Below are 19,454 nucleotides of genomic sequence, written 5' to 3'. Positions count from 1 at the left end.
CGGAGCACCTGCAACATGAACTCGTTGACAAGTGCGCCTTAACTTAGCCTTGCTCTGTCTGAGTGTTGGGGCCAGTGTCCAACGTTTGGTGGTAGAGACTGTCTGGTCCCAGGACATCTTGCTTTGCTTCCTGCCTCCCCCATCCTCTCTAGGTGTCTCTGGTCATCTGGCCCTGCTGAAAGCTTCCTTCCCCACAGCCTGCCCCCACCCTCCCACCTTGTCCTAATTTGGGGTTGTGGTGTAGTAAGTCCCTGGTCTGACTCAGTGGAACTTTGCCCATTGTCTGGAAGACAATGAGAGAGGAAGTGAGCCAGCCAGGGCCTTCCCTCCCCACTTCTGGCCTCAGGGCTGGGGTTGGGGGGGTGGGCAGGGCAGAACAGCTGGGCTGGGATTGGGCAACAGAGATTTTTCTGGCTGCAGTTAGAAAGGGGCTGTCTCTTGGGATCCTGTGGCTTTTTCTGGGAACACTGTCCTCCTCGCTTGCCCAGGTTTTAGGGAAGGATGAGTGTGTTGTTGCGGGTGAAGGCAGGAGAGAAGGGCAGTGTGGTTTGCCAGGATTCAGGGGTCTTGGATTTGCCACTGGCTTTTGTGGTAGGTCCCTGGGCAGTCCGTGATCCTCCCCAGACTTTAGTTGTTTCTTCAGTGAGCCGCTGTGGCCCCATTGCCTAGCTCACCTGCAGGTCTGTGGGGAGGGGCCCCAAGATAATGGCTGTGAAGGGCCTTGTGACCTGAATGTTGCTTCCACAAGTAAGGAATTCCGCTTACAGGGAGGAAAGAAGGACAGAGCAGAAGCCAGAAGAGGCCCTCAGATTTGAGATGCCCCTAGCCCATAAGGCCCCACCAGCTTTGGGGGTGGGGGCCTGAACTGGCAGTGTGCAGCCTGAAGCCAAAGCTTTGAATGCCCCAGTGGAGGTGGCCAGCTTTGACCCTCACAGCCTCCTTCCTCCTGTCCCTTGACCTTTTATCACCTTCCTCTCCAGCCCAGGCCTCAGAGTCCCCTCCAGTCTTCCTTCTTTCTCAACCCTCAGCTCTAGGAGCCCCTTCAGAAACCCAGCTGTCTTCCCGGGCCCTTCCCCAGCAAGGACTAGCTTCATCTGACACACACACACACACACACACACACACACACACACACACACACACACTCACTCTCTCTCTCTCTCTCTCTCTCTCTCTCTCTCTCTCTCTCTCTCTCTCTCTCTCTCCCCCCCCCCCCCCCCCCCCCCCCCCCCCCCCCCACCAACCCAGACTAAAATTATCCTCTCCCCTGGGCAGGATGAAGGGCAGCCGACTCCCTGGGGAGGGTGGAGACAGACAGTGCCAAATGGTCAGCCCAGAGAAGGGGCCAGGGCTAAAAATGGACAGGGAGGTGTTTGTGGAGGGCCCCTCAGGCTCCTGCCTCATCTCCTTGGTTTAGGGGCTGGAGTCTGTGCTGGGCAAGGGGTGCAGGGAGGGGCTTGGGCAGGAGGACTGGGAGGAGATTCAGAGCTGGGGTGGGTGGTGCCTGAGGGCTTTGGACTGTCTTTTTCCCCACAGCTGGGTGTGGGGCCGCAGCAGCCCCAGGCTGCATGCCTGTCTGTTTCTGGCACCCACCCTGAGGATACTCTGAGACTGTGGGTGCCTGTTTGGGGGTGTGCTCCAGAGAGAGTGTGGGCCTCCAGCCAGGCAGCTCCCTACAGTTTGGCAAAGCCAGGACCTATCTGGAGGCTGAGCTGAGGACCCAGGTGGACCCAGTGGGACTGAGTGACTGGCTCTGCAGTCTTGGGTTCCATCTGGCTCCCGGCTGCCTTCAAACAGGTGTTCAGTGGAAAGCGGCTGGAAGCTGAGTTCCCCCCTCATCACTCTCAGAGCACCTTCCGGAAGACCTCGCCCACCCCGGGGGGCCCAGCAGGGGAAGGGCCCCTGCAGAGCCTCACCTGCCTCATCGGGGAGAAGGACCTGCGCCTCTTGGAAAAGCTGGGAGATGGCTCCTTTGGCGTGGTGCGCAGGGGCGAGTGGGACGCACCCTCGGGGAAGACGGTGAGCTCTCTGTGCCCAGTGGGTATGGCAGAGGGATGGGCCCCCTAGACTGGTAGGGGCTCTTCTCCCCTCTCTGCTGGGATGCGAATGGGGACAGGTCACAAAGTGGCTCACCCTGGAGTCCATGCTCAGGTTTAACTAAGCACATTTGTTTGTTTCAATTATAAAAATAACTTGCCTATCATAAAAGTTTGGAAACTATTTGAAAAATAAGAAAAAAATTGCCCATAGTTTCACTACTCAGAGGAATCACAGGTAGCATTCCTGCCTTTTTCCCCCTCAGGTATTTTACTGGATTTAGTTAAGATACAAATTTTAGATGCAACTTTTTAAAACTTGTCCTTTCTTTTTGGCATTTTAAAGTTTTTCCGGAGGGTTTACATGTATACACTAACGCATACAAGCTTCAAGTGACTTTTTACATTTGCACAGACCCACGATTGGACCACTGCCCAGACGGTGTATGGAGCATGTCCAGCACCCAGAAGGCTCTTCATGCCTCTTCTACTCTGTAGCCCCTTCTTCCATGGGAAGCCACTAGTCTGACTTCTCAAAGCGTAGATTAGTTTTTTGGCATTATATTTAAAGCATTTTCTTTTTACACCTAAAACACTTTTAAGGGTTCATTTTATTATAGCGTTTTAATTAATATTCTGTCATCATACTGGTCCATCTCTCCTACTTTGTGATTGCTATTTGACCTGGAAATTCCCGCAGGAAGGGGAGCCCCAGCTGATAGCCCCTGGGGACCAGCCAGCTGCCCTTCCTCAGTCAGGCCACATGCAGAATGTGTCAGTCTGGGTACTGGCAACATGCTCGCCCACCCAGATGAGCAGATCTGAGGCAGGGATCTTTGAGCTGAATTGGAGGTGGAGCAGGTTCTCTCTGCTCTGAGGGTTGGGAGCTGGGCAAGTCCTGACTCCTTGCAAATCCCACTCTGGGCAGGTGAGTGTGGCCGTGAAGTGCCTGAAGCCTGATGTGCTGAGCCAGCCAGAGGCCATGGATGACTTCATCCGGGAGGTCAACGCTATGCACTCACTTGACCACCGAAACCTCATTCGCCTCTATGGTGTGGTGCTCACACCACCTATGAAGATGGTGAGTGCTGTGGGCAGGCAGGGGCTCTGGGCCCCCAGGTGTCCTCCCCGTCCCATATGGTGAAGGGGCTCATGGGCCTGAGTGGTGCCGACTGTCTGCTGGAGCCCACGCCCATCCCTGGGCTTGGCTGGTGCTCACTGGCAGAGTTGCACCCATGGGAGGGCCTAGTTCTTGAGTCTAATGTTTGGAATTGCAAGGCTTTGCCTCTTTGGGTTGCTTCTGTTTGGGCCTTAGTTTCCCACATTTCCTGGAGGGAGAGGCCTGGGAATTTGTAGGACTCCTACAAGTCCTCCGATGACAGGCCAGGCAGGTGCATTGAGCATGGCTCTGGGAGGCCTTCAGGAGAGGGACTGGCAGCCTAGCATGGGGTACTGAGAGGGCGGGGCTCATCCAGGCCTGTTCCTCCTGCCTCTTCCGTGGCCTCAGGTGACAGAGCTGGCACCGCTGGGATCGTTGTTGGACCGGCTACGTAAGCACCAGGGCCACTTCCTCTTGGGGACTCTGAGCCGCTACGCCGTGCAGGTGGCTGAGGGCATGGGCTACCTGGAGTCCAAGCGCTTTATTCACCGTGACCTGGCTGCCCGCAATCTCCTGTTGGCTACCCGAGACCTGGTCAAGATCGGGGACTTTGGGCTGATGCGAGCACTGCCCCAGAATGATGACCATTACGTCATGCAGGAACATCGCAAGGTGCCCTTTGCCTGGTGAGGGGCAGGTGCTGCCGGCTCACGGGGCCTGGACCCCACTCTGGTCCTTGAAGACCCAGGCCTCAAAGCTTCTGGGCCCTTCTGTACTCCACAGCCCTTGGCTCTGCCTGGGCCTGCCCTTGTCTGTTGTGGGCCTAGGGTACCCTTCTTGTGTACCCATCCGTTCACCCATCCATCCAGGACTTCTCGAGGGCCCGCGTGTCAGGGTCTGGGTACTGGAAGGCACAGGGCTAAATGCTGTGGGGACTCGTACAGTAGTGTGTTACTCAGTGGGGTATTAAAAGGCTTCCTAGAGAACTCCATGTTAAGCTCCTGAAATATCAGGAGAGTTAGCCAGGCAAAGACTAGTGGTTAGGCATGTTCTAGGTGGAGCTGGTGGTAGGCAGGGCCAGACCACACTGGGCCTCATAGACTGCCTGTGTACTGGGGTGGTACCTGGCCCTGTGCTGGCCCCTGTGTGGGCATATCCTATGCTGAGACCATTGTGGTCCTCTGGTACCAGAGGCACCCAAAGGAGTGCACTCTCCCTGCTTTGGGGTAGGAGGGGTTGGTCCATTTATGCTTGCCAGAGCTGTGGCTTTGGGCACCCCTTCTAACCCAGCATGTGTGCTACTCTAATTAGTAACTGATGTTATACCCAGGGTGACCATAGATCCTAGATTATGCCTGTTGTGCTGGAGTAATTTATAGCACCCCCTTTTGTATTCAAGTACCCTGGTTTGGGTGGTAAATTATAAGGTCACCTTTTTGTATATAGCCTCTTTAAACAACCCTGTGGAGTGGGCAGGTTATTGTTCTCCTTATGCAGATGAACAAAATGAGGCTTAGAGATCTTGAGTGACTTTCTCTGGGTCCTGCCCCCTTTGAGTGGCAGTGCCAGCTCTTGAGTCCCACAAGAGATCCTTTGGTTCCACTTCCAGGGCACCATCCACCTCTCTCTGCACCCCAGTCCACGCTGGAATGCCCCTTTTCTAGCCCCACTGCCGTGGTGATTCTCCCTCACCCAGGAGGGAGGCACAGGGAGAAGTGTGGGTGTATTGGGGTGAAGCCAGTGTGACTGCACCCATTTTGGTTCTTCACCAGGCCCTATCCGAATTTCCCACCCACACTTCCTGGCTGAAAGGACCCAAATCCAAGGATCCTGCCCCAAATCTGGAAATTGTCATCCTCCCACCACAGTTAGCAAACAGCCTGCACTCTCATCCCCGTGGCATCCTGGAGCCTTCTGACCTCCTCCTTCCTGTTCATGCTTCCCTGACTGGGAAACGTCACCTCCTTTTCCTACCCCAGGGTGCGTGTGAATAAGAGACCTGAGCGTAGGGGATTTTCTCCAAGTCTGTGTACCATGTAGTCAAGAAGTCCTGCCCCTCCCTGTCCACTTCATGTTATGTCCCTAGTACCTGTTGAGCCTGGCTCACATGGCAACCACAGATGCTTGCTGAATGAGTATTTTATGTCTGTCGGGGCTGATACATGTGGGGGTGCTCAAGGGGCCTTCTCTTTGACCCCCGCCTCTGCCAGGTGTGCCCCTGAGAGCTTGAAGACACGTACCTTCTCCCATGCCAGCGATACCTGGATGTTTGGGGTAACACTGTGGGAGATGTTCACCTATGGCCAGGAGCCCTGGATTGGCCTCAATGGCAGTCAGGTGAGGGGCCTGGGAGATGGGCTTCCCGTAGAGTGTTGGTGGGAGTGCTGTTAATTTGGTCCCTGGCTCCCAACCAGACCTTGTTGGCTCTGGCTCTCATCTGATGGACCCCCTTCTCCACCCCCATGTCTGCATGACCTCTCAGGGAGAACTGAGCAAAGAGAAGGGGCTGCCCTTGTTCCCTAGCCCTTGCCACGTCCACGCATTCTGAGGCCCCAGACCTGGGAAGAAGGGTCAGAGTCTCCGGGAGAGGGCCCCTCCCCGGTAGGCAGATCCCTCCTTTGGAGGAATGGCACTGCAGCCAGCAGCTGCAGCTGTAGGGTGGGCTGGAGGGAAGGTGGGGAGTGAAGAGCCGAGTGCTCTGCTGATCCTCAAACTCTGCGCCACCCCATCACCCCGCTTCAGATCCTGCATAAGATTGACAAGGAGGGAGAGCGGCTGCCCCGGCCCGAGGACTGCCCCCAGGACATCTACAATGTCATGGTCCAGTGCTGGGCTCATAAGCCAGAGGATAGACCCACATTTGTGGCTCTTCGAGACTTTCTGCTGGAGGTGAGAGTCAGGTCTGCCCACTGGAGCAGGGGTGTCCAAGCAAGGGCTGCCCAGGGGTCAGTCCTGGGTGGGTAATGAACTGTCTCTGCCCCCAGGCCCAGCCCACTGACATGCGGGCCCTTCAGGACTTCGAGGAGCCAGACAAGCTGCACATCCAGATGAATGATGTCATCACCGTCATTGAGGGAAGGTAGGGAGTGCAGGGGCTGCGCCTTGCCCTGGGATATCTTAAAGGGCACAGGTTGAAGGGGCATGTGGACAGAGATCTCTTCTGCTTCCAGATTCCCGTGGCCACACACAGGCTGGTGGTTGGGCCTGAGCCTTGCAGTATGAGGGAGGACAGGCCTGGGTCAGACTCCTGAGTGTGTGGGGTTGAGGACTCAGATGCTGCTGCTCAGATGGGCTTTTCCCTGCCTAGCTCCCCCTGTCACCCTTTTCCACTGGGCTCTAGCCCCGGCTATGTGGATGGGGCCAGGCTGCCGGCCTAGAGTTCTGGAACTACCGAACGTTCCTCTTTTAGGTGCCCCCTTCTCTCCCTGCCTCCTCTCAGCATAAGGACTCTTGACTGTCTACCGGGTACCTGCCGTTTGGTACCCAAGCAGCCTCTCCCTCCCCCGGGCCTCCCCTAGTTTTGGACCTTCCTCCATCCTGCATCTTCTCCCCAGTCTTCCCTCACAGTCTTCCCTCCCTCTCTGCTTCTGCCCCCACCCCAGCCTCTCCTGAGTCGCTGTCTCCTACCTGCAGCCAGAGTGCTAGCTTCTGCCCTTGGAGGCCCCACCCACAGCTGGCCCTGCCTGCTGTTATCTGATCCCAGAGTGTCTGAGGAACTGGTTGGGGCAGGGCAGGCTTCTGGTGGCTTTGGGGCAGGGGGTGAGTGTCAAGGACCAGGAAGAAGAGTGAAGCTGAGGAAATTCCCTGTGCTCCCCGTTCCTCTGACTCAGAACCAGGCAAGGATGGGGGCTGGGGGCTGCTTCCCATGGATACTTTTCTACCTGGACTTCAGGGTTTGGGGCTTGCAGCCTTTAGTTAAATCTTGTGCCCCATGGGGAGTGGGCGAGGTGGGAGAGCCTCTGGATCCGAATCAGGTGATAGAGCCGGGCTGGAACCTGGGCTGGCTGTGTAGGAACAAGACCTGCACCGCTGTGGCCCCAGCACCTCCCCCAGGCCAGAGCTCCCTCACCTTTGAGCACAGGATCTGGGAACAAGAATGACATACCAACAGGTTGCAGGGGTCAGCTATGGCTGGGGAGTGAGTGGTGGTGGAAGAAAGCAGGCTTCTAGAAGGAGAGAGACTGGGAGGACAGGAAGGAACTGTCTATGGGTTTGGAGTCGAGGGGCCAGGGAAGGGATTGTGGGCACGGCACTTTAGGGAGCATTCTGGAAATAGGAAGATTAAGGGTGGGGGCTCTCCTGGAGGTACCTGGCAGGGCCATAAGCTGGAAGTCTGGGCCTACAACCGTTTCCACCTCTGGGAGCCAGAGAGCTTGGACCTGACCCCCTCTTGTGCTCCTACTGCAACCCACGGTCTTCACCACCCACTTCTCCTACTTTGAGTGGGAGCTCATGTGCCAGCCAGTGTTCCCTAGGGGTGACTCAGGAGCCTCCTGTGTTTATGGGGCGTGTGTCTCTCTGGAGCTGGCGCCCGAGGTCACTGCCGGAGCAAGGCGGGCGGCGGGAGGGGCCGGCCGGGGAAGCAGCTCCTCCTGGGAGGGTCGTGGGTGCGCCCGCCCTGCCCTTCCGCCACAGGCTCCAGTTGGCCCCAGCTGCTGGGTCTGCGGCTGCCACTGCCACTGCTTGGGCTGGCTGGTCTCCTCCTGGGCCACCAGTCCTGACTTGGACCACAACACCTGTCCTGCTGGGTCCCTGGAGCTGCTCAGGAGGTGGGAGGTGAGGGGCAGGAGGCCACGACAGCCGGTGAGGCTTTGGGAGTGGGCCTGGGTGTTGGTGGAGGCAGAGCTTTAACGCTGCCTCCTTGTTTTCTCAGTCCCGCATATCTGTGTTTGTTTGGCGGACTCTGTTTCCATGTCTCTGGGTGGATGGGCTCTGTTGTGTGTCTTGGGCCCGGGTTTGTGCATGTGGGCTCTGTCTGTTCCTGCCTGGCTCTCAGCTCCCTCCTTATCCGTGCTTTTCTCTTAGCCTTGGATCCCAGAGTCGGGAAGCCACTTGCCCCAGCTCTGACTGATTCTGTAGCCTTAGTGTTTCTCAGGTACCAAGCAGTGGGCAGAGGGAAGACACCTAGACATTGTGAGCTCAGCTTAGGAGGCTCTGTCTAGATTCAGAGGGACACGTGATGGCTGGTCTTTCCCGGGGGGGATCTTATTGGAAGGGTGGGGTGGCTGACAGCACTTTTGTTCTGTGTTCAGAACTGGTAAAGGACAGAGGTTTTGAAATCCATTTGCAGGGCCTGTTGTGGCTCCAGAGCTGCTGCTTCCTGTGGTAGGTCACGGAGGTGACAAAGATCTGAGTTATCCCTTGAGGCCAGGGGTGCCTGAGACACCCAGAGAGAAGGTGGGGGCAGGTGTTTTGAGCAGAATGTTTAGCTGATGTTTGTTTAGCCATTTCTGGACTACCTTAAGCCAGGACTGGAATAGGTACTAAGATTTCCAGAGCTGGGGCAGCCTTAGGCAGTTCTTAGCTTAGGCCTTGGTTTTCTATCTTGCCTGCCCCAGGGATGCTGATGGAGGCCGCTGGGGCAGCAGGAAATAGAAAGTTCATGCTGGAGGTACTGGCCCCTTTGCCTACCCCCCCAGGACTCCCCATCTGTCTGTGCTTCAGTCATTGCGGACGGCAGGCCTGGCCCTCCCATTGCCATGGACACTCTGGCCAGTTCGTGGTGGGAAGAAAGGGTGTGGCCAGAGCAGGCTAGGTGGGAAGGGCGTCTCCATCCTCTCTGGGATGCTGGCACCTCATCCCCTAACCTCAAAGGGGGGGAATATGTGGGCTGTGAGATGCAGCACTGGCCATCTTGAAAGTTGTGTTTGAGCCTTGTCAGGGGAGAAGGCTGCTTCCCAGTGTGCTTGGGTGCAGTCCCAAGGGGCTCTCCTCCTCACACACTGCACCCTGGCTCCCGCCCCCCAGTGGCCAGCATGTTTTTGAAAAGTGGCGTTAGAACTCCCATCCACCGTGGGGCTCTTGCCTCAGCTGTGCCTGTCATAAGGGGAGGTGGGCTTGGTGTCTCTTCACTCTCAGACTTGAGTCCAAGGCACGCTTCTGTGTGAGGACCTGGGCTGTCCTGGCTGAGGGAGAGGGGTGGAGGGAGCAGCCTCCTGCCAGACCTGGCCTTGGGCACGAGTCTACTCTACTCTGAAGGCCATCTATACCCTGGCTGTAGTTCTCACCTGAATTAATAAGCTCCTCTGGAGAGGGGTGGAGAGCAGAGTCTGCCATCTAGCTGGGGTGGTAAGAGCCAGCAGGGCGCCAGTGGGTGTTGGGGACAAGCAGCAGCCAGGGTCCCTGGTGCTGGGTACCCCTCCCCTAGCCCGCCGGCATAAGAGGCTGGTGTGAAGCCATTTCTCTCCTCCTTTGAATGGCCCTGCTATTTTCAGATGGGCCTTGTCCCTTCTTGGGGTGTTGTGCTCTCTTCTTCCTTCCCTGGCTGAGGGCAGGGTGGTAATCACAGGGTTGCTGTGGGTGGCGGTGGGGCTGGGCTATAGGAGCTCAGCCCCACCTCTCACCTCCCTGGGAACTGCTGTGCTTGTGGGGTTTGACCTGTGGTCTCTGGGACAGGCTGTTGTGGAGGTCTCCCTGCCCCAGCCGGGCCTTGTCACCTCACAAGCAGTGGGTCCAGGTGCTCAGGCATCACTGCCACCTCCATCCTCTCTCCTCCAGCCCCTCCTGTCTGGCTGCGTTTTGAGGGGGCCTTCTTGATGTTCCTGGGTGTGGGGCAGGTGAAGGTGTGGGGGTGACAGGGAGGGCATGCAGCTCAGCCCCACGTGTGCCCGCCACAGCAGCGTGGGCTGTCACCACCTCTGCCGAGTCCACGTTCTGCCCACATCGTGAGGTATGAACAATTCCAGCAGCAGATGCAGGAGCCACATGGCTTTTAGACGTTGTAAGTGTCCAGGGGAGAACTCTGTTCTTTCTCGTCCCCATCCCAGGCCCTGGCTTGGGCTTTGTTAGTGGAGGTTTAGTGTCTGAGGTCAGAGCAAGGGACTGACGGTCCTATGGTCTAGTCACTAAGGGAGTACTGAGTTCCCTCCCGGACCCCTTATCTTAAGGCGAGATAGAGCTCCTCCTGAGGAGATGGATAGGGTGGTGAGGGTGAGGCTCCCGCAGGCCTGCCAGAAGGTAGTGGAAGGCACTAGAGATTCACAGAGTGGTGAAGGGAAGGCTTGGGTTGCCCTGAGCGCTTCCAGACACTTGAAGGTCTGTGTGCAGGAGGTAGGGTGCAGTTGGAGGGCTTGGCACACATCCCAGTGCTGAGGCTCCTGGTACTCTCTTGGGCTCCTGCATCTCTTAGAACCTGGCTGATGAGTGAAATCAAGTGGCCCGAAGAGGACTGGGCCCAGGCCTTGCAGGGGGAGAGAGGCAGGCAAAGTGGTCTAAGGAGAGGGGCGCTGGCCTTGCAGACATAACAAGTGAGTTTGAGTCCTGGGTCTGCTGTGATCTTTCTGGTAATCTGGCAAGTCATGGTGCTTGTTGGAACCTGTTTCCTTGTTTGTAAACTATAGGAAAAGCTGCCTGACCCACCTAGAGAGCTTAGGGTAAGGCTGTGCGCAAGCAGCCAGGCCTGCATGGGGCTGCGGGGGAGGACGGCTGATGGCAGGCCACCTGGCCCTGAGGCCTGCCAGGGTGGCTAGGGTATGAGAAGGGTCCCACTGCCTGGGGCCGCGCCACCACGCCTGGTGCTCATTGTGTCATCTCTATCGGGCAGGGCTGAGAACTACTGGTGGCGTGGACAGAACACGCGGACGCTGTGTGTGGGGCCCTTCCCTCGCAACGTGGTGACCTCCGTGGCTGGCCTGTCAGCCCAGGACATCAGCCAGCCACTGCAGAATAGCTTCATTCACACGGGGCATGGCGACAGCGACCCCCGCCACTGCTGGGGCTTCCCGGACAGGATCGACGAGTGAGTTCCTAGGCAGGCCCATCGAGCCCCGTCAAGGCTCCGGGGCCTGCAGCCCCTCACCACGCCCCACGTGAGCTCTTGCTGCCCTTCACCCTGTCTCTGGGTCTCCCCAGCTCCGACCTGCCAGTCTTCCCTCCTGACCCCCTGCTTGCCTTCGGCAAGCTGCGGAGCCTAGAAAGCCCCAATCTGGGAGTCAGCATTCCTGATTGGGGTGCTTTCTTTTCTATTTGGAGGGCGTTGACAAGTCTCTTACCTCTGAGGCTTACTTTGTCTTCCATGAAATAGGTACACCCAGCAGAGGTGGCTGTAGGTCCACCAATGAGGTGAGGGTTGTGAACGTTCCCTGCATTAGAGAGTGCTGCTCAGATGCAGGGGTCACGAAAGAAGCTTTCCTACTTGACTTCTTCCGGGCTGTTCCCAAGCCCATTTTCCTAAGGCCAGTGTGCCAGGAGGGCTTCCACCAAGTGGCAGTGCGGTCCATCCTCGGAAGCTCCCGACCCCGGTTCTGCCTACAGTGAGAAGCTGTCAGACACTGAGCGGTCCTCTGCCCCACGGCCCGGACAGGGGCCCAGGAAGCATGGCTCTCGCAGTCGCCTGTGGAAGGTGTCACTGTGCCACACCTTGGAGCTCACACACACGCCCCAGCCTTGTGTCTCGAGCTGACACGGACACTGCCCCTCCAGCCGTGCACACACAGCTCTCCCCGCGGTCTGCCCTCTTCCTCTCCTGACGCTCTGCGACTGCAGAGGCACAGATGAGGCCCTTTCCCACAGCAGCGGGGCTGTGCTTCCTCCTGCGATCCTCCCTCCTGTGCAGCAGCTACCCCATACAGGGGCAGCTTTCGCTTCCCTCCTCTTTGTGTGCTGCTCTATTTTCTGTTCTTTGCACCATGGTTGTCTACCTCCGGCAGCGCTCTCCTGGCTTAGCACTGGACATGGTGTCCGTGTGCTCGTGAGCCTGGCACTGCACGCGGGCTCTGTGGAGCGCGGTGTTCCCGCTCTTGCTCTGGAGCGGAGGCCTGCGGGACCTGAGTAAGCAGAGCCACTTTCTGCGGTCTCTCTCGCCCTCAGTGTCTCCTGAAGGTTCCCAGCCTGATGTGGTCCTCCAGCCCCACACGCAGTGCTCGTTTCTCTTCTTTTCTTCTCTTAGCTTCCTTTCCTTCCCGAGGCCCACATGCTAGCACTGCACGTAGAGGCTGAGTGAGGTGCAGGTATAGGTGCCAAAAGAGAGGTCCCCAGGTTGGGTGCTGGTTGTCAGTGCTGGGGATGGAGTCGGGGCAAGGTGGCATCTGGGCCTGCATATCCTGCTTTCCTCTGCACGCCCCTTGCCCCAGCCGTGAGGCAGAGGTTCGCTTGGTGTCCAGCAGCTTTTCACTGTAGGCAGAACTGGGGTGAGGCGCTTCCAAGAATGGACCCACACAGCCATGCCTCCTCCTGGCTCACTGGCCTTAGGAAAATGGTTGGGAATAGCCCTCTGGAGGCAGTTGAGTAGCAAAGCTTCTCTTGTGACCCCTGCATTTGAGTAGCAGTTTTTCTTCTGCCAGGTCAGGCCCTGGGATAAGCACAGGCCAGGGGGGAGTGAGCTTGCTTCCCAGACCAGGGAAGCGGCACACGAAGCCTGCGGGAACTTCAGAGGCGGTGTTAGGCAGCAGCTCAGCCACCCCCACCCACACGCACATCACCCTGTGGAGCTCACTCTGTACATGGGAGGGGCTTGCAGTATCCTTTAAGTAAAAGAATGAGGCCATTGGGGGCACGTGGGAACAACAGAGAAGAATCAGTCACTTCCTGGGTGCCCCACCCCAGGGACCCGCCTGGCAGCAACTCACACCAGGCCTCCAGCCCTCTGCTGGCTGCAGGGACTTCCAGGCCCTCCATCTCTGCAGTCCTTTCTCCTGCTGAGTTCTGATACACGTGGCGCCCTGGGAGGCATGGTAAACAGGGCCCTCAGCCTCCACGCCTCACACGCCAGAACCCCGAGCTGGATGAGGTCAGCCTGTGTCTCTTGCCTCACAAGAACCAAGCAAGGGCCTGAGAGAGAGTGCCGACACCTCCCGCAGGGGCCAGTGCCCTCTGCCCCACTCCTGGCATGCCGTGGCCAGCCCAGCCCCATTCCTCCAGGCTTTAATCAGCCCCAGTGACTAAGTGTCAGCTACTGACGGTTGGCACAGGGGTTGAGGGTGAGTCGGAGCAGGGCGGGTGGGCTGTCCTCTGCTCCTCCTCCTGGCAGTGTGGCAGAAGGCTGCCTCCTGCCCCCCTGACTGGGGCACAGTAGCCCTGATGCCTCTGTTCCCAGGCCCTCCCAGTGGGGCCTGCAGCACAGGAGAGCGTGCCTGCAGGTGGCTGCCGGGCGTGGGTTCGGGTGCAGTGGGGTCGTGGAGTGTTGAGGGAGTCCCTGAAGTCCTAGACAGTTGAGCCTTCTCTCCAGGACGTCCTCCCGGTTACAGCCTGGATCTGTGGAAGAGATACCAGAGTCTTCAGACTGGGGGTCAGGAGCTCTGTCCTCCACGTCTGGCTCTCCCACTCAGCTGCTCCAGGATGAGGTGGCTTTGATGAGATGGCCCCCTGGACACACTCAGGATTTGATTTTCTGCCTGACCCCAGGGGACAGGCCTAACGTTTCTGCCAGAGGTTTTCTCACTGACCCCTCTCCCCCCTTTCCCTGCCATCTGACCTGGCTCTCTCCCCACAGACTGTATCTGGGAAACCCCATGGACCCTCCTGACCTGCTAAGTGTGGAACTGAGCACCTCCCAACCCACTCAGCATCTGGGAAGGGTAAAAAGTAAGAGCCTTCCCACCCCTTGCCATCCCTAGTCCATTGGCTCCCTAGGAAGGGGCACTGTGTGCTCAGGCCACCGCAGGCCTGCTGTTCTGGGGACAGTTGGGTCAGGGCAGCAGGCAGAACAGCTGTGTCCCTGGCTCCGGCCAGGCGTGGGGTGGAAGACGAGAGGCAGCTGTATCCGCCGAGGTGGGCATCCTCAGGCTGGCCTTGCGTCAGCCCCGCCCGCCTCAGCTTCCCTCCTCCCTCCTTCCCCACCGGCCGCGCTCAGATCCTGGCTTTCCTCACTTCCCCTGATCCTGTTTTCTCCTGAGCCAAAACCACCCCACGAGCTCCATCCCGGCCAGGAGCCTCATGCATCTCCCAGATCCTGTGCCTGCCATTCCAGCACACAGTTCCCCTTCCTGCCGCCCCATGGCCTCCCATGTGCTGCTGGGTGTATACATTCGCTTGCCTCTGTTCACTTCTCTCATCTCTCTCTCCAAACTCTGCCCTCTCCTCTGTCTCTGTCCCCTCCCCTATTCTTTGCCCTGCTCTGTCCCTGTCTTCTCCGCATGGCCTTTCTTGCAGGGGAGCCTCCACCTCGCCCACCTCAGCCTGCCATCTTCACTCAGAGTAAGTGGGGCTGCTCTCGGTGCCTTGGCCCCCGCCCCCGCCCCCTTTCTCCTCTCACTCCTCCTCTCCTGGAAGGTACAGAGCCCCTGCGGCCGGGCGGGAAGGGATGAGGGTGTGTGCTGTGAGCTTTTGCTGCTGACCTGGCCTATTACGCCTATCTCCCTCCACTGCACCCCAAATGCCTGGGCGCCTGAAGCAGGTGTAGTCCTGTATCCTGCCTCGACCTCTCTCTGCCGTTGCTCGGCCCTGCCTCACCTCCTTTCAGACCTGCAGAGGCTGTGTCTGGGCTTTCTTGGTGGTTGGTCAGGAGCTCTGTCCCCTCCAAGGATGGCTCCCGTGGCCCTTGATGGCAGGAGTCCGCCCATGCCTACACTAATGGTGTGCCGTGATGTGGGGGGTGGTGAAGGCTTACTAACCAGGGCCCAGGAGCACAGGGGTATTTGGGGTCTTGTGTCGGTGGAGACAGGCAGGAGTGGGGTGTTGATTACTCTAACTTAGGTGGAGGCAGGGGGCTCACCAGCCCACACAGAGGGCTGACGGTATATGGAGCGGGTTCTGCCTGCCTGTTCGAATGAAGTGGGGCATGCACTGAGAATGCTGGCAGGCAAGGGCTGACCTCTAGCAGAATTGGCCATGGAGAGTTGCTGGGAATACTGGCCTCCTTTCCTACATCCCACCACCCTTGTGCCCCTGCCTGACTCTGCCTTCCTGTTGGGGTTTCCCTTTCCAACACAGAGCCAACCTATGACCCTGTGAGCGAGGACCAAGACCCCCTGTCCAGTGACTTCAAGAGGCTGGGCCTGCGGAAGCCAGGCCTGCCCCGAGGGCTGTGGCTAGTGAAGCCCTCAGTCCGAGTGCTGGGCACCAAGGCAGGCCGCAGCAGCGGGGCTGAGGTCACACTCATCGACTTCGGTGAGGAGCCCTTGGTCCCGGCTCCACGGCCCTGCGCGCCCTCCCTGGCACAGCTGGCCATGGACGCCTGCTCTTTGCTGGACAAGACCCCACCCCAGAGCCCCACGCGGGCACTGCCCCGGCCTTTGCATCCCACACCTGTGGTGGATTGGGACGCACGCCCGCTGCCCCCACCCCCTGCCTACGACGATGTGGCCCAAGATGAGGAGGACTTTGAGGTCTGCTCCATCAACAGCACCCTGGTGGGCGCAGGGGGCTCCACTGGGCTCCGCCATGGTGAGACCAATTACGCCTTTGTGCCTGAGCAGGCGCGGCTGCCCCCTCCCCTGGAGGACAACCTGTTCCTCCCCCCCCAGGGGGGGAGCAAGCCACCCAGCTCCGCCCAGACCACAGAGGTCTTCCAGGCCCTGCAGCAGGAATGCATGCGACAGCTGCAGGCCCCCGCCGGCCCACTGGCCGTCTCACCCAGCCCGGTGGGCGATGACAAGCCCCAGGTGCCCCCTCGGGTACCTATCCCCCCTCGGCCCACGCGCCCACGTGCTGAGCTATCTCCGGCCACCTCAGGCGAGGAGGAGATGGGTCGGTGGCCTGGACCTGCCTCCCCTCCCCGGGTGCCTCCGCGGGAGCCCCTGTCCCCTCAAGGCTCAAGGACCCCCAGCCCCCTGGTACAACCTGGCAGCTCCCCGCTGCCATCCCGGCTCTCAGGCTCACCTGGGAAGACCATGCCCACCACCCAGAGCTTCGCCTCAGACCCCAAGTATGCCACACCCCAGGTGATCCAGGCCCCCGGCCCACGGGCTGGGCCCTGCATCCTGCCCATTGTCCGTGATGGCAAGAAGGTCAGCAACACCCACTACTACCTGCTGCCTGAGCGCCCGCCCTACCTGGAGCGCTACCAGCGCTTCCTGCAGGAGGCCCAGAGCCCTGTGGAGTCGGCCCCTCTGTCTGCATCCCTGCTGCTGCCCCCACCCTGCACCCCAGCCCCTCCCGCCCCCACTGCCACCGTCAGACCGATGCCCCAGGCCGCCTCAGACCCCAAGGCCAATGTCTCCAGCAACAACAACAACCCAGGGGCCCGGCCACCGGCCCTGAGGGCCACTGCTCGGCTGCCACAGAGGGCCTGCCCTGGGGATGGGCTGGAGTCTGGGCGGCCCGCAGACAAGATCCAGATGGTGAGCCCCAGGCCTGGCCTCAGGGTGGGGGGCACCCAGAGCAGCAGCCCAAATGGTGCTCACAGTTGGGTGGGTGTGCCCAGCTGCAGGCCATGGTGCATGGGGTGACCACGGAGGAGTGCCAGGCGGCCTTGCAGAGCCATGGCTGGAGCGTGCAGAGGGCTGCCCAGTATCTGAAGGTACTGTCACCACCTCCTCCTGCCTGCTCTGGTGCTCCCAACCCCCCACACCTGCCTCTGCCTCTCCGTTGCCCCCGCCCTGGTGTGGTGCCCCTTGGCCCAGTGTGTTCATGGCACCACCCTCTGCCCTCAGGTGGAGCAGCTCTTTGGGCTGGGACTGCGGCCGAGGGTGGAGTGCCACAAAGTGCTGGAGATGTTCGACTGGAACCTGGAGCAAGCCGGCTGCCACCTTCTGGGCTCCTGTGGCCCTGCCCACCACAAGTAAGTGAGCCCTACTCTCTGGCCCCCATCCAGGAGGGGTGTCCCTGGAGCAGACCACACTAGGAAAAAGCCCAGCACCTCACAGGCCACTCTTGGCCAGGGAGACACAGGGCTCTCCAGCCGGGGGGACAGTGGGTAGGAGGGCACAGGTCCCAAGAAGCAGGCAGTTTTAGTTGAAAACAATTTCTCTTAAATGCATTCATTTAGATTTTTTAGCCACTTGGTTTTCAAATGAGCTAAGGATTAAAAAAGGAAATTGGAGCCTCTGGTTGAAGGGGCCTTGCTTGCCTCACACCCACAGCAACTCTGAGTGGCTCCAGAGAGCAGTATTTCAGGACCCCCTGATTTAAACAAATATTTCTCTTTTTTTCATATTTCTGTTGAAAGTAACATTTAAAATTGTAATGCCTTTTAAAGGAATGTCCAACAACAACAAAATATTCATTATGTCCTTCCAGTAAAAAGTTTTATACCAAAACATATAGCTGTATATAGTGTAACAAAATATGTAGAGCTATAAATAAATATAGATATGTTTTTTGTTTTTTTGTTGAGACAGGGTCTCACTATGTTGTATAGGCTGCTCTCAACCTCCTGGCCTCAAGTGATCCTCCTGCCTCAGCCTCCCAGTGTTGGGATTACAGGCGTGAGCCACTGTGCCCAGCCTAGATATGTTTTAAAAAACTCAGATATATAAAATAACATACTAAATATGTATATGAAACTTTTATCAAGTCAAAAAGTAGTGAAACATGGTCAGACGGGCGGAGTTAGCATCATCCTGGGAGGTGCTGGTGGGATGTGGGGGTAAAGACTTGTCAGACAGCCCAAGTTAGAACCAGCCTTTGTTGTCACCAACAGTGTGACGTTGCACACAGTGTTCAGGTTTCTCATCTGTAAAGTGTATAAATAATAGTACCTACCTCATAGAAGCGATTAGGAAGATTGATGAGTGATGTATCTGCCATATAACACACCAGATGTCTGGCACACAAGACACAGTCCCTAAGTGTTAGATATTTGTTAGATATTGTCTTGTGATTATTCTTATTAACTTGCATCCAGTTAAACTTGGGCTTTATAGTACCTGACGTCCTTGGATACTCTTAATACACAATAGTGCTGTTCTCTTAACTTATTCATGGTTATTAAAGACAAAAGATAAACCAGGATGACAAGTTCCAAAATTATTGCCTGGGACTACCATTTTCCACCTGATTCACCTGGCACCGAGAGACAATGACTCCTCTGGCCTTCTGGAGCTCACACTGGATTTTCCATCATCTGTTTCATGGAGGGACTTTTTGGTTTGTTTCCCTTCCCTTAGGCGCTGAGATATATCTGCAGAGCCAGAGGGCCTGCCCTGAAGGAATCACTTGAGCCTGTCCATCTGACAAGGGTGGGGCGACGCCCCCGTACAGGCCTGGAGGACCTGCTGCCACTTCTGCTCCCGTGGACAGCGAGGCCAAGGCAGCAGGAGGCTGGGAGCCCTGCCTTGCCTGTCCCTCCTGCACCCAGTGCTGTCCCTGTACACTTTGGTTCAGCCTTTGATGCCCAGCCATGCTGTGGGAAGGAGCCCGGTGAAGGCAGGCCCTGCGTGTGACCTGCCTCCGGCTCCAGCCCTTGGCTGGGCCTGTGGCTGGAGTGGTGGCCCCAAGCCCTGCTCAGGGGGACCAGACTGAGACGAAACCAGGCTAGACCTGGGCAGGGAGGATGTGTTGGCCACAGAGAAAGGTGGACCAGCATCCGGTGGGCCCTCCTCAGGGCTGGGCCCTTTTCAGGGAGTCCCTGGCAGGCAGTTGGGGTGTTGGACAGAATGTGACTTGTGGCCTCGCCGTGGACATGTTATGGGACTTGGCTGGTCTTAGAATCTTGTGCCTGGAAATAGCCTGAGGTGGCTCGGGAAGCAGGGAAAGGGTGCCAGACCATTCTCTGGCAGGGACCAGGGCCTAAGGCCCCAGGGCTGGAAGGAGACCAAGGGGGCAGCTGCCCTGGAAGGACATCAGTGCTTCCTCTTCGACCCCAACTCTTCCCCTTGTGCTGTTTCATGTTTTTCCACCAGCCTCTGTTGCCAAAGTTGCTGCCCCAGCTATCGGTACCTGCTTCTTCCAGAGAAATAAAGTTAGTTTCTATTTTATGTTACTTACTTGTGCGTGCCTGTTTCTTTGCCTGTTGGTCACAAGCTTGAGGCTCCGAGGCCCCCGAGGCTGCCAGTTTATGTTCAGGATAGCAGGCCTTGTAGCACCACCTGTAGGCCGGGGGAGGAAGTGCAGGCCTGGGAGACCCTAAGAAGTCTTCCCTTATGGGGCTGGGGGAGGGGCCAGAGTCCCCACCTCACCTAGTCACTGACGCTCACAGCCCCCATCCTTTTGCTCCGTGGGTTTCTGTAAGACAGGATATGCTGCAGGAGAGAGTAAGAAACTCAGTTACCTAGAGCTAAGCC

The 19,454-nt window shown here is 58.0% G+C and overlaps 1 protein-coding gene across 1 annotated transcript in view; it reads left to right on the top strand.

Annotated features, from left to right (window-relative positions):
- Window positions 1–19,153, top strand: part of TNK2 (tyrosine kinase, non-receptor, 2) — a 40,085-nt gene extending 20,932 nt beyond the window's left edge. Inside the window, exons 4-15 of the mRNA XM_012642108.1 lie at window positions 1,798–2,019; window positions 2,965–3,117; window positions 3,544–3,821; window positions 5,346–5,472; window positions 5,878–6,024; window positions 6,120–6,214; window positions 10,898–11,092; window positions 13,784–13,875; window positions 15,223–16,571; window positions 16,655–16,750; window positions 16,884–17,011; window positions 18,339–19,153. Coding sequence (XP_012497562.1) covers window positions 1,798–2,019; window positions 2,965–3,117; window positions 3,544–3,821; window positions 5,346–5,472; window positions 5,878–6,024; window positions 6,120–6,214; window positions 10,898–11,092; window positions 13,784–13,875; window positions 15,223–16,571; window positions 16,655–16,750; window positions 16,884–17,011; window positions 18,339–18,345 — 2,889 coding nt within the window. The 3' untranslated portion in view covers window positions 18,346–19,153. The remainder of the gene's footprint in view (window positions 1–1,797; window positions 2,020–2,964; window positions 3,118–3,543; window positions 3,822–5,345; window positions 5,473–5,877; window positions 6,025–6,119; window positions 6,215–10,897; window positions 11,093–13,783; window positions 13,876–15,222; window positions 16,572–16,654; window positions 16,751–16,883; window positions 17,012–18,338) is intronic.
- Window positions 19,154–19,454: the final 301 nt, after the last annotated feature.

The sequence above is a fragment of the Propithecus coquereli genome, unplaced genomic scaffold, assembly GCF_000956105.1.
Source record: "Propithecus coquereli isolate 6110/MARCELLA unplaced genomic scaffold, Pcoq_1.0 Scaffold10, whole genome shotgun sequence".
Lineage (NCBI taxonomy): Eukaryota > Metazoa > Chordata > Mammalia > Primates > Indriidae > Propithecus > Propithecus coquereli.
Note: the sequence above shows the minus strand (reverse complement) of the source record. Positions and strands in the feature narration are given on the sequence as shown.